At 47.9% G+C, this 13,795-nt stretch overlaps 1 protein-coding gene across 3 annotated transcripts; it reads left to right on the plus strand.

Annotated features, from left to right (window-relative positions):
* The first annotated feature begins 875 nt into the window (after positions 1-875).
* Positions 876-13,567, plus strand: PARD6A (par-6 family cell polarity regulator alpha). Of its 3 annotated transcripts, none has more exons than XM_081336019.1 (3): positions 876-1,246; positions 5,155-5,377; positions 12,291-13,567. In XM_081336019.1, the coding sequence occupies exons 1-3, from the start codon at positions 1,184-1,186 to the stop codon at positions 13,079-13,081; spliced, it is 1,077 nt and encodes a 358-aa protein (XP_081192145.1). In that variant the 5' UTR covers positions 876-1,183; the 3' UTR covers positions 13,082-13,567. The 3 variants fall into 3 exon arrangements, with proteins under 3 accessions (XP_081192145.1, XP_081192144.1, XP_081192146.1); XM_081336018.1 differs by having other exon boundaries at positions 881-1,246; positions 12,288-13,567; XM_081336020.1 differs by lacking the exon at positions 876-1,246 and adding an exon at positions 3,553-3,693 and having other exon boundaries at positions 12,288-13,567.
* The last annotated feature ends 228 nt before the right edge of the window (positions 13,568-13,795 follow it).

Raw genomic sequence — 13,795 nt, forward strand, 5'->3', positions numbered from 1 at the left:
ACCCCTGGACTAAGGGCCTTCTAGACCCAGATAGGATGATATGCATCACTTGCCTTTGCATGATACGCTTCACAGTATGAACCGCTCTTGAGTTAATCCGCTACCGGGGGGGGGGGGGGGGGCTGTGGAGGGCAACATGCACTGCCTCTCTCCTGTGGACCCTCAGCCTCGCTATGTGGCTTGGGGAATCGAAGGTTTCTCTGTGTCCAGTCAACGAATAATCCAAGGTTCGCATCCCACCAGGCTCAAGGTTGACTCAGCCTTCCATCCTTCCGAGGTAGGTAAAATGAGGACCCAGATTGTTGGGGGCAATTAAGCTGACTTTGTAATAATGCCGCTTGGGGTGTGTGTGAAAGCCCTAATAAGCAGGCATATACATAGGATGAAGGCTACTGCTAAGCTTGTAAGCCGCCCTGAGTCTTCGGAGAAGGGCGGGATATAAATGGAATTAAAATAAATAAAAATAAAATAAAATGCAGCCCAGCCCCGTTTGTCCCCCTCCCTCCCTCCCTCCCCTCCCCTTTTCCGGGTTGTCCTCTGCCGCTCTCTTGACCCCATCTCTGCCTCGGCTCGCCGGCCCTGCGCTCGGACAGCAGCCGCGGGCTTCAGCCTGGATCCCCGAAGACTGGACGGGCTTGCTCGCTTTGCCTTCGCCATCCCCGCCGGCCTCCGAAGAACGAGCAAAGCGGGCTTATACAGACGCCCCCCCCCGCCCCTAATCGCCTCCTCCTCCTCCTCCTTAGCACGGCGATGAGTCCAAAGGCTCAGGTAAGCCCCCTCCCCTTCTCTCCTTTCCGCCCAGCGAGTCTGGCCGGCGCTGAAGGGTCCCGCTCGCTTTCCCTTTGATCTCCCGCCGCGGGATACACCTTGGACCAGCCGGGCGGCGGGGGGGGGGGGGCGGTTACCTAGACGACGTTGTCAGCATCCTTCCATCCGACCCGCCGCGGAGGTTCTGAACCCGCCCTTCTCGGCCGGCCTGAGCCAATGGCGCGGCCCCTTTCCGACTGCTGGGATGACGTCACCGACGGTGAGTCTCTCTCCCCCCTCCCCTCCTGCTGCCTGGCCCCGGTCGGCGGCGGCGGCGGCGGAGCAGCAGCAAGAATAGCCCGGGGAGGAGGCGGAGGCGGCGGCGGCGGCGAGCACCGCGGGGCGGCTGAGGGCAACCCGGCCCGGCCGGCGCAGCATGGCTAAGCACCACCGCACACCGGCGCGCAGCTCGGAGCCGGTCATTGAGGTCAAAAGCAAGGTGAGCCGCCGGCGCCTCCGCCCGCCCGGGGAAAAAAAAAAAAGGGCCGAGCGGCGGGCGGAGAAGCCCTCCGAGTGAGGCTGCGGCAATTTCCCCCGAGGCCGGGGGACGAGCGGCCGGGCCCAGGCGCGCAGCGGCGGAATGTTTGCCCGGCTGGGATCGGCCGCGCAGCAGGTGCACCGAGGAGCCGCCGCCTCCTCCTCCTCCTGGGAGCGGGCGTTGGGTCTCTCGACCCGGCCGTCTCTTGCCGGGGAAGCGACGCGTCTGGCTTATTGGGGCTGCAGCGCTGCGCCGGGGCGGTAAAGGCCGGCCTAACGGGCGGCGGTGCCGGCTGATTGTTTGACAGACCCGTCCCCACCGCCGCCACCATCACCCCCGCCTCCCCGCCTGTCTCTCGGCGGTGCCTCGGCGGCCAGATGGGGATTATTTGCTCCGGTCTAGAGGGATTTCCGCGCGCTGCTTCTGGGCAGCCTGCACGGGGGAGAGAAACCGCCGGAGTTTGTCCTCCTAGGCGGTGGGGGGGGAGGAAAGAAAAGGGGGGGGGAGAAACGCCGCCAACGCCGGGTTATGCAATAGTGCGGGGTTTGGAAACGGGCAGGGGGGGACGGCGTCTGAGCTGATGTTCTCGGTCGCCGATGCCGCCCCCCCCACCCAAGGATGGGGAGGGCGGTATCGCCAGCTTTGCCCCGACCGGCTCTCGAACCGTGGATGCTGCTGGCTTGGACTCTGCAGGGACCCCTCGTAAAAAGGGGGGGGGCGTCCTTTGTTGTGTGCCCCCCAGGCATGAAAGAAAGAAAAAAAGAGCAAGCGTTGAAGTGATTCGCCCTAGAACGGGGTTGGAAAGGGGCCTCCCCACCTTGGACCGAGGTGTAGGGTGGGATCTGGAATGGCTTCTCTGCAGGGTGCAAGGCCTTAGGGCAAGGCGGGGGGGGGGGGTGTCTTCAAACTTGCCAACTTTTAAGACTTGTGGACTTCAAGTCCACGAGTCTTAAAAGTTGCCCAAGTTTGAAGACCCCTGCCTTAGGATCTTCACCCTCTCCCCTCAAATAGCTCAACCCTGCAAGTTCACGGAAAAGCTTGACTGTGCAAAAATGTGTCCTGGTCAGGGGAAACCAGGCTCCCCCCCCCCTATCTGGGACCTCCAGAGGTGCAACTGTGACTCAGGTCTTTGCTAACCATTATAGGGTGACCTTACATGGGTTGCAGCTAGTGGAAAGTGCATTTCCACATTTCTAGGAAAGGCTGTTGCATTGTAACCTGGTTCACACAACCACCCGGTGGCTTGACTGGGTTGATTTTAGCATGTTGGATGAACTGGGGTGGGTGATTTGACACGTGGTGCCAAGCAACTGTGGTTTGTTCAGATGCAGCAGGTTTTAAAAAAAAGCCACCGTGTCGTTTAATATAGTTTGATATTTGATTCCAAACTGTTTAATGTATGCTGTTCCTAATTGATGGGCTGTTATGATTGATTGTTGTAGTGATTAGAAGTAGCACTGAATAAGGAACCTAGTTTTGTACGGTATTAGCCTGGAGGAGCTCAGACTTTGCATAAAAATTTTGTATGCTCTCAATTATTGTAATAATAATGGGCCATATGTTGCTCTTTCTTCCTATTTGTCTTTGGAGAGCATAAAATTCTTGCAACAAAGCAGTCCCGTCAACCTATTTTAAAAGAAATGTCTTCTATTGTTTGGATCCTCTGGAGAACTCCAAAGTTCTTCAGATGAAAAAAATACAATCTACATAATGAAAGAGACACAAACGTAGCCATAAATAATATGATAAACATACTGTCTATTTCATAATTAGGACAAAATAGCAAGAACCGAATGTGATTGCTTTTAAGAAGGTAGCGTATTAGAAGATCAGGCGTATCCAACATTTTGGCTTGCCTAGTCCAGGGGTAGGCAACCTCGGCTCTTTTGTGACTCATGGACTTTAACTCCCAGAATTCCTGAGCCATTCCTAGTCCATACTGACTGAAGAGGAATTATCTTGGGCCTCCTATAAAACACATAATATACAAGTTTATGAATTTGTGGGGCTGGATTACTAGCTGTCCAGGGTCTCCTGGGAGCTGCAGGTTGGACATGCCTGCATTAGAGAGTTGAAAAGCGTCCGTGCATTTGAAGAGAATGGCCTGTCCTAGCCAGTTACTGCAATGGGCTTCTCAGAATCTGGGGAAGAGGCTGCTAGTTTGCAAAATATTAAAGGTATATGGAGAATGTGTTTTCATCTGGAAAATGAGTTTCCATCTCCCCAGGAAATCAACAAGTGGTTAGCAAGAGGATCAAGAAAATCCCTAACAAACTTAGAGACCAAATGAAAGCTAAAGCAAATATATCCATTTGCTAAGCTTTCTTTGACCTAATATCTTTTCCCCCTTTCAACACATCTAGTTTTAGGCGGCAAGCAGTTGCTGAAGCTTGACAGGTGCCTTCCAGGTGTGTTGGAAATATGACTTTCCAAATTATGAGCACTTGGCTGCAGATTCTCAGAAGATAGTCCTAACGTATCCTGAGGGCACTAGTTAAAAGCTTTCGTCAAGGGGGGAAAAAACGTTTCTTTTCCATTTTGGTGATCCTGTTGATTGCTGGGCTAAACGCAGGCTGGAAAGATCAGAAATTCAAGGCATGAATTCGCAGTTAGCTGAGGTTAAAGTCAAAGGTTTTGAGAGCAGGAAATGAGCTAATTGTAATAACATGCCCAGCCACTGTATCCCTCTTTTTCCGTTTAAGCAGTAAATATAAAAGAGAAGATGCCTTGCTATACATATTTGCTATATGAGAACAACTTTCATTCTTCTCCTTGAGTACAAGATCATGTATCTACTCAAAACTGACTACATGTCGCTATGGGTAGTCCTTGTCTTACAACCACAATTGAGCAACAAAATTTCTGTTGCTAAGCAAGATAAACAGATTCACAGATAAATGAATCACTGAAGTGGTTGAATTAGTAAGACGGTTGTTAAGTGAAACTGGCTTCCCCATTTGAATTTGCTTGCCAGGAAGTCACAAAGAGTGATCACATGACTCTGGGACACTGCAGCCGTCATAACTATGAGGCAGTTGCCAAGCGTCTGAATGTTGATCATGTGACCACGGGGATGCTGCAACGGTTGTGTGTGTGAAAAATGGTCATACGTCACTTTTTGCAGTGCCGTTGCTACTTCAGATTGTCACTAAAACAAACTCTTGTGAGTCAAGGATTACCTGTGTAGTATTTAGCAGAAGCTCCAAATTGTTAAATCAATTTTGAATAGAAATAGCACTTAGACTGATATACCGCTTCACAGTGCTTTGCAGCACTTCTCTAAGCTGTTCACAGAATCAGCCTATTGCCCTCAACAATCTGGGTCCTCATTTTACCGACTTTGGAAAGATGGAAAGTTGAGTCTACCTTGCTGGATCTCCTGCCTGTCAGAAGTGTTACTTTGCAATATATTCTTAAGACTGCTACAGACTGTTTTGTTCATTACGTCACACCAAGCCCTGGTTTCTGTTCACTGTAGTTTGACAAATGGATTGTCTCCCCACACTGCTTACCAGCTAGTTTCTGCTTACCCCTCCCACTAAGCCAGGGGTGTCAAACTGCCGGGCCCCAGATGCGCCCACCCGGTTGCCAGCAATTGCAAAAAAGTCACGATACGTCGCGACACGTCACATGACGTTGCGAGTTTGACACCCCTGCGACTAAGCCAAAACCAAAGAAGCACATTGTGGCTTGGTGTGACGTGTGAGCTGTGTGTTTTCTCCAAACGATGTAAGAGGCAGTTTACGTGTGAGGAGAAAGAACGATGAATCAAAGGAGGCCTCAACCTTCTTTGCTGCTTTGGAAAGTTCTCCCCAAGGCCTCAAGGTTTGCTTTTTTGTGTGTGCCTGATGGTTTTGTCTTCCTGGCAGTTTGAGGCTGAGTTTCGCCGCTTCGCCATGAAGAGGTCCAGTGTGGGTGGTTTCCAGGAATTCTATCAGCTGATCCAGAGGGTGCACCAGATCCCTTGTTCAGATGTCCTCCTGGGATACACAGACATCCATGGAGATCTGCTCCCCATTAACAATGATGACAACTATCACAAGGCTCTCTCGTCTGCCAATCCTCTTCTACGGATCATCATCCAGAAGAAAGGTAGGACGCACCTTGAGAATTAACTCCCTCTCTTCTTTAATGTTTTCTGTTTCCAGGGAGGCGTGCTATTTTAAAAAAATTATTTAAAGCGTTTTTAAGAGTGAAAGCGCGGGTAACTGCTTCAGGTCCCCATCAAATGCTGAGAAAGATTGATAACCTTCATTCAGAATAGTAAAACAGATCATTTATTATATACTGAGATCAATGTACAGTATATTGGTTGCTATTTGGTACAGCAACCAAGCAGGACAGGTACAGACTCCAACAGAAAGTTAAGACTGCAGAGAACATAATGGCAACTGCCTGCCTTCCATAGAAGACCTGTATATTGCAGAGGTCAGAAGAAATCTGCAGATCCCTCACATTCTGGATATAAACTGTTTCAACTCTTCTCCTTGGGATGGCGTTATGGGGCATTATATGCCAAAACAACTAGACACTGTGAGCCTTTTTTCCCTTGTCTGCTGAATACCTAATTCTCACATTGGTGTCTAATGTTTATGCATATTTACCCATGTAATATGGCTGTAGTATTATCATTTATCCTTCTATTATCTTCTTTACTCCCCCCTCGCATTGGGATTATTATTAAGATTGTAATTACCATTATTCTGTTGCTCTGCATGTGCATGGAGACCACCTGCATTGGAGACAAATTTCTTGTGTGGCTAATCACACTTAGCCAAATAGAATATTCAATTCCATTCAATTTCAACATTTTGCCTATTCACAGTCACTAGGCCATTGACTGCAGAGAAGAAGAAAAAAATGATCAGGGAACAAGAAACCAGGGACCAGAAGCTTAAATGGACATTATCACCTGTGTACTTATTCTTGACAGTAGTGAGTCTGGGACATTCCAGATGTTGATGATCCATCACTCTTAGACCAGTGTTTCTCAAGCTCGGCAACTTTAAGGTGTGTGGACTTCAACTCCCAGAATTCCCCAGCCAGCCTGGCTGAAAAACACTGCCTTAGGCAGTCCCACGGAGTATGTGCAATGGTGAGGAATGCTGGGAATTGCAGTTCAGCAATATTTGAATGATGACAGCTTCTTTATCTTTCCCTATTCCAAATGCCTGAACAGGGATGTGGTGTTAATAATAGATCTTTTAAAGGTCAGAAGAGAGAATAGTGCTCTAAATTAAGAGTTTTGGTTTTTTTTTAATCAGCATGGTGCTTTGATAGGAGATGCTGTTTTCAACGGGAGAAAAATCTGCTTTCCAAAACTTAGCCAGCCCATAAAAAAATGTGGACTGGTCACTTATGACCCTTATAAGGCAATATTATTAGTTGTAACTTAGGATCTTTTAATAATAGCAATAATCAGAGTCTTCTTCCTCTGAATCTGGGGCATTGGAGGGGATTCTCCAATTCGGGAGGGTCTTTTCATCAGAGACCCAGCTGACTTTATCTATGAAGTAGCAGCGCCCTCTTGCCATAAAGAAGAGAAAATAATTTTGTATACTTTGAGACAACAGTAGAATCCAAAGATGTTTGTGGACTGAAATCCTGACAGTTGAAATAATAACAACAACGAGCGTCACATTCCAAACAATACCAGGCTGTTCCCCTTTAAACGTTCCAGTATATTGTGAGAAATAAAATCTAGCTCATCGTAGATTACCGGGGTTGTTTTAAGTGCAGATCTGAAAATAGTTTTGTTTTGTTTTTTTAAAAAAAAGAGGATCTGGAGTAGGCAATGGTGACAGAACGTCAGGCTGAGCAATGGGAACTTGGCAGATGCTGGGAAAAATTGCTGGCATCTCTCTCTGCAGTTAAGTTTTGATCTCATCGGTCTGTAGGCATCCAGTAAAGTTTATGAGACAATTCATGTGGTTTATTTGGAACCGGGGTGCATACCAGAGAGGGCCACAGCCAACAACGGGCCAGAAACCAGCTCGTCTTCATATTTCTTTTCTTTCATTTTTTTCCTGTCTTCTCAGGGTCCCAGGGAGAAGGGAAACATTCACTGTTCCTAGCCTCTTGTGTGCGATGGTACACACAGAGCTGAGAGATGATAGGGAGAACAATAGCCACTTGCAACGGGAGCCCCAGGGAGGACATCTTCTCTTGCAAAACCTGGAGCTGATGTAACGTGGACCACTTCCTGGAGTGGGGAAAAAAAAAGGCTTCTGCTGTTTAACCCGGACTCCCAGGCTAAAAATAAGCTACTGTGCCCAAAACGCAGGGTGATATTTATAACTTGGGATCGGGGTCTGCCAAGGTGCTCCATTTAGACATGGAAAGCCCTCCTCCTTTTTCTCCCTCCTCTGTTTTGGGGAGATTCAAAGATTGTATTTGACAGTGCTTTGCTAAGAGGTTTTCCACTCTACTTTCTCTGGTCAAGCAGACCTGTAAACAGTATGTGAACTTCAGGGAAGAATTTCCTCCAGAAAACCATGCAGGCAATAATGGAAACAGCGCTGGTACTTTATTTTTTTTCCTGCCGTCCTTTAGGATGAGAGAGAGGAAAAACATTGCACTGAATTTGGAAGGATGCTTTGGTGCTCTCTTAAGCGTGGTTGTTGTTGTTGTTGTTTTTGCAGATGTTTCACTACCGAACTAAGTAACATCGCCAGTGCTAGGCTACATTGCGGTGCTTGTTTGTGAAATCAGGCACCCACCCAGGCATCATGTATATGAATTGCAGATACCCTTTTGCTGATTCCTGGGGTTCCCATTCTTCTATTTTTATTGTAGGTCCAGATGGTGAATGCCACTTGGTTTCCAGCTAAGGCAGCAACCTGTTCAGATTTGGCTGGTCTGGTTTCTCCCCAAGCCATATAGTTTGTCACAAAATACTCTTAAATCTCAGGTTGATTAATCTGTCCTCTTACTTAACACTTGCGGGGGTGGGGGGGGGAAGAATTGCAAACAGCAGGAGAGTCAAAATGAGGCATAGACAACCTGCTAACCTTCCATCTGTTGGGGACAATATCGCCTGCAGTCCCTTACCATTAACCATTTCTGGCTGGGCTGAGTCGGAGGGCACCTCGGGCGTGCCCTCCGACTTGCCTACTCTTCACAGGGGGAATCTCTGGATTTCTGTTCCAGTTTTACCCCGTGATAATTTAATTAACCTGTGGAATTCATTACCTTACAGTGTGGGGATGGCCACCGGCTTGGGTGGCTTCAAAAGTGGATTAGACAATTTCACAAAGGGCAGATACGATGAATACGCTTGGTTTTGAAGGTTTAGTGTTACCTTGGCCTGGGCGCAGCACAATTCCGACTCCTAGAATGATGGGGATACAGTTAGTCCTCGATTTATGTCCATGACTGTGCCCCAAATTTCTGTTGCTAAGCGAAACATTTGCTAAGCGAGTTTTGCCCCATTTTATGACCTTTATTGCCGCAGTCGTTAAGCGAGTCCCTGAAGTTAAGTTTTTAAGCGATTCTGGCTTCCCCATTAACTTTGCTGGTCAAAGAGTCGCCAAAGGGATACCGCCTCTGTCGTAAATATGAGTCAGTTGCCAAACTTCTGAACTCTGATCCTGCGACCGCGGGGGAGGGATGCTGCAACCGTCGTATGACAATCATCCGTCAGTTTTTCTCAGTGCCGTTCGTTGTAACTTCGAACAGTCGCTAAAGGAACTGTTGTAAGTTGAGGACTACCTGTGGGTCTTCATCTGCTACTTGTGTGGATCCGGAGGCAACTCATTGGCTCCACAATGAAGAAAACGCAAGACTGAGGTGGGACATGGATTGATCCAGCCAGATTCATTCTTAGGCTTCCAATCCGTGTTATGATGTAAGAGGGCCCTTAGCCCAAACCTGCCCTCCTGTGGCTTGCGTTTTTGGCTTCGTCTTTGGCTTAATACCCAGGACTCATTCATAGATGGTACGTTACCCGTATCTCAGTGCCTTGTCCACTTGAGAAACGTGCCAATCTTATCACAGTACACTGCTTCTTTTGGCTCCATGTTGTTTCTCTGTGGGACATTTAGCTCTTTCTACCCTCTGCTTTCTCCTCCAAAACGGCTAGGCTGTAGGTCAGGCAGGCAGCGAGAGAGAGAGAGAGAGAGAGAGAGAGAGAGAGAGAGAGAGAGAGAGAGAGAGAGAGAGAGAGAGAGAGAGAGAGAGAGAGAGAGAGAGAGAGAGAGAGAGAGAGAGAGAGAGAGAGAGAGAGAGAGAGAGAGAGACACCGTTCAATTCATATATCGCACTAAGTCATAAGATGGATAGGCTTCTTTCCGTTCCTGTCTCCAGGGTTCTTCATGGGTCATCAGACCAACCTTCTCCACTCCGACATCCTTCATATGCATTTGATTTTACACACACACACACACACACACACACACACCAAACTAGCTATGACCGTGAAGGTTGGATGATGGCCACTGCACTTCCCCTAACCACAAAGGCATGGGGAATTTTAAGTGACGGATCCCTGAGGCTTCTGCGTCCTTCCTTACAAAGGAATTCTTTTACAGATAGTCTTCAGATCTAGGCAGCTCCTTTGCTCTCTGGCATCTCTCTTTTCGGATGGCATATGGTATAAAAACTGGCAGAAAGGCGAGAGTTGTGGATATTTTCCTTTTGCACCTCCCCATTGCTTTGGAGAGGAGCCAGGTTTAAAAGATATGCACTTGGCCTTGTTGTTACCTTTTTCGCAAATTACACTTGGATTAGTTACAAGACAGATGGCTCTCTCTTCTCCTTTCCCAGGAGAAGGGAATAACAGAGTGGGAAGGGTCCTTGGAGGTCATCTAGTCCAACCCCCTGCTCAGGCAGGAAACCCTATACATTTTCAGACAAATGGTTATCCAATCTCTTGTTAAAAACCTCCAGTGTTGGAGCATTCACCAACTTCTGGAGGCAGGTTGTTCCACTGATTAATTGTTCTCACTGTCAGGAAATTTCTCCTTTGTTCTAGGTTGCTTCTCTCCTTGATGAGTTTCCATCCGTTGCTTCTTGTCTTGCCTTCAGGTGCTTTGGAAAATAGTTTGATCTCTCTTCTTTGTGGCAACCCCTTAGATATTGGAAGACTGATATCATGTCACCCCTAGTCCTTCTCTTCATTAAAGTAGACATACCCAATTCCAGCAACTGTTCCTTTATATGTTTTAGCTTCCAGTCCCTTAATCATTTTTGTTCTCTGCCCTCTTCCTAGAGTCTCAACATCTTTTTTACATTGCGGCAGCCAAAACTGGATGCAGTATAACAAGTGTGGCCTTATCTTTGTGCACCTGTTTTTTTTTTATTTACCATTGGAGCGTGCCAATTCTAAATAATAATTTCAATGTATGTGTGTGTGTTTGTGTCTTTTACTCTGCTTAGATGCTAATATGTAGATTATTTTAGATTAGCAAACACTTAAGTTAAGTAATCCTATGGCATTATAGCACAAAGCACCCCTCCCCCACCCTTTCTATTCCCTTGTTCAATTGGCAGCCTAAACGTGTATATTTCTGATGCTTCAGCAAAGGATTTTTCTAATGAATTCTTGCAGGATTCAAGTACATTGGTTGCCTTCTTTGTCTGGGGCACTGGCTGTGGTGATGCTTAAGAGCTGTGGCCCTTTGTGTTCTGTAGCCGAGATCTACAGAATAATGCCTGCAGGGCATAACTCAAAGTGTGATTAAAACTGAATTATTCATACCCCTTTGTAATCCTCCCAGGGTGGTGCTCCGTAATCCTAGAAGCAAATGTCACTCAGAAGTAGGGTGAGAGGAAGGAAGCAACCCTTCTGGGCAGGAGAAAAATATTGGATTTATCTTCTAGTGCTTACAGCAGTCTTTCTCAACCTGAGCAGCTTTAAGACCGGTGGACTTCAACTCCCAGAATTCCTCTGGTTGGCCATAGTATTGTCAGTATTCCAATGGGTAACTATAAAAGCACCCCATTATTTCAATCCCCACCCCAACCAGGCAGGTTTCCACAAAGAGAATAACTCATATTCTGACATTCTGTTACATAACATAGATAAGAGGCTTATCCTTGGGTGATTAAGCCATGTGGTCTGGTGCTGCCCCTTGCTTAAGAGAAACTCAAAAATGACACTGCTGGCTAATGTTTCTCCTTGCCAGCCAGGCACCACCTTTGCCTTCAGATACTCTACATCCCAAAATGCTAAATCATTTGTGCATCACTAAAGGGTGCATCAAAAATAAATAAATAAAATTGAGCCCGTCACGTGGGTGACCCATTTTATGACCATCACAATTTATTATAGGTTCTATTATAGTTGTAAGTAGAGGACTATCTGTATTGACTTTTTTATGTCACTTTTTTTTTAACATAGATCCCAAATGGAAACCAAAAATTTATCACCTAATAGGGTAACATAGGTATGTTTGTGTACAAATATACGTGCACGCATGTATAGACGCCACATGGGGGGGTGGTACGTGGCTGGAAAGCCATACATTTGGGATCTATGTTAAAAAAAAGTGACATAAAAAGACAATACAGATAGTCCTCTACTTACAACTATAATAGAACCTATAATAAATTGTGATGGCCATAAAATGGGTCACCCATGTGACTGGCTTAATTTTACTTTTTTTTTTTCCAGTGGTCGTTAAGTAAATTAGCCACTCCGAGCTCCCTTCCAACTCAGTTATTCAAATACTAGGGTTATTAAACCAATGGGTTCAGTTTTCAGCAAAAAAAGAATCATTAAAAAAAAAAGCCACGTGACCGTGGATTGCAGCAAACACTGGTAAATCTGGGCCGGTTGCTGACTCCCATAAACTGGGAGCCATCAGAACTTTGGAACTGGGTCATACGTATCCAGGGATGTCCACTGTAACATTAGCAGTTGTAAGTCAAGGACCACCTGTGTCTTTTACTGTAGTTCAGTAATAGGAAAAAGCCGAGCAACCCCCGAGATGAAGCTGAAGAATTCTATAGCTGGAGAAGACAACTTGACCCACCTGACCCGTTTGCCATTCTTTCCTTACAGCAGAAGCCAACGCCAGCGTCTTTGCCTCCAACTCACTGCAGCGGAAGAAAAAGGGACTGCTGAGGCCAGCGCACCAACGGGCCAAGCCACACCTGTTGATCGGCATGCCCCAGGACTTCCGCCAGATCTCCTCCATCATCGACGTGGACATCTTGCCCGAGACCCACCGGCGAGTGAGGCTCCACAAACACGGCTCCAACAAGCCCCTGGGTTTTTATATCCGGGACGGGGTCAGCGTGCGAGTGGCCCATCACGGGGTGGAGAAGGTGCCCGGCATCTTCATCTCCCGCTTGGTCAAGGGAGGCTTGGCCGAGAGCACCGGACTGCTGGCCGTGAACGATGAGATCCTCGAAGTCAACGGCATTGACGTGGCGGGCAAGTCACTGGACCAGGTCACCGACATGATGGTGGCCAACAGCCACAATCTCATCATCACCGTCAAGCCGGCCAATCAACGCAATAACGTGATCCGCAGCAGTAAGGCTTCGGGGAGTTCCGGCATGTCTACGGACAGCACCCCTAGCCAGCAGACGCCCAGCCCGGCTTCCCAGTATCTGAGCAACTGTAGCACAGCCGAGGGGGAAAGCGACGAAGAGGGAGACCTGGTCATTGAGAGTGACTTGCCTGCCAGCTGCCCCAACGGGGGTCTTCTTGACAGCCTCCAGCACAGCCTCTCGCTCTATAGCTCCCAAGGCTCCTTGCCCTCCCTGAACAGTCACAGTGGCAGCGGGAGCCCCATGCGTGGCAGCCGAGCGGGCAGCCTCCAAGAGGATGGCACCATGATCACGCTATAGCCATTGGTGCCATCGTCCCTCCTTCCCGTTCTACTTGAAAAAAAACATTTGTTTCTGAGGTCAGTGGGGAAGGGCCCCATCCTTGACCATCGGAGGTCAAATCTAGAGACCGGAACCAAGGTTCCCCCTCGCTGACCCAGACTTGCACACCACCTTCATGCTCCAATGGTGCTTCTTGCAACCGAGGCGACAGTGGCAGTTGGAACGAGAGGGACCAACCCACCTTCTCCCAAACCTTGGCTGCCCGAGAGGCTTTCTTTTCCGTGTCCAGGGAGCTAAAGGGATGAGCCTCCTGTTACTGTCCCCCTTTCCTCTTCGGCCTCTACCTGGATTCCAGGCACGGGGCTGGCCTCATTCATTCCCCTAGCCCTGCCTCCACCAGTTTCTCCTGAAGTGTTTGATTTTAGGTGTTTTTATGATGACATGTGTCACAGTTAATATATTGCAACAGACTATTATTAAACCATGGCTTTTTTTTTAAAAGTAGCGCTCCTTCACGTTGTTACTATTGTTATTATTTTTTGGAAAGAAACCTGCAGGAGACGACAGCAGAAGGAAACCATCCTGAGAGAGAGAGAGAGAGAGAGAAGCTGGTCTGCCTGTCTGGGGGAGGGGCAGCTCTGTCTGTTTGAAGTGGTGGCTTGGCAAATTCAGCGGAGGGGAGTCCCCCCCCCCGCCATACCCCTTCCTCAGTCTCTATGGCAGGCAGATGAG

This window comes from Vipera berus (assembly GCF_964194415.1).
Source record: "Vipera berus genome assembly, chromosome: 10".
NCBI classification, from domain to species: domain Eukaryota; kingdom Metazoa; phylum Chordata; class Lepidosauria; order Squamata; family Viperidae; genus Vipera; species Vipera berus.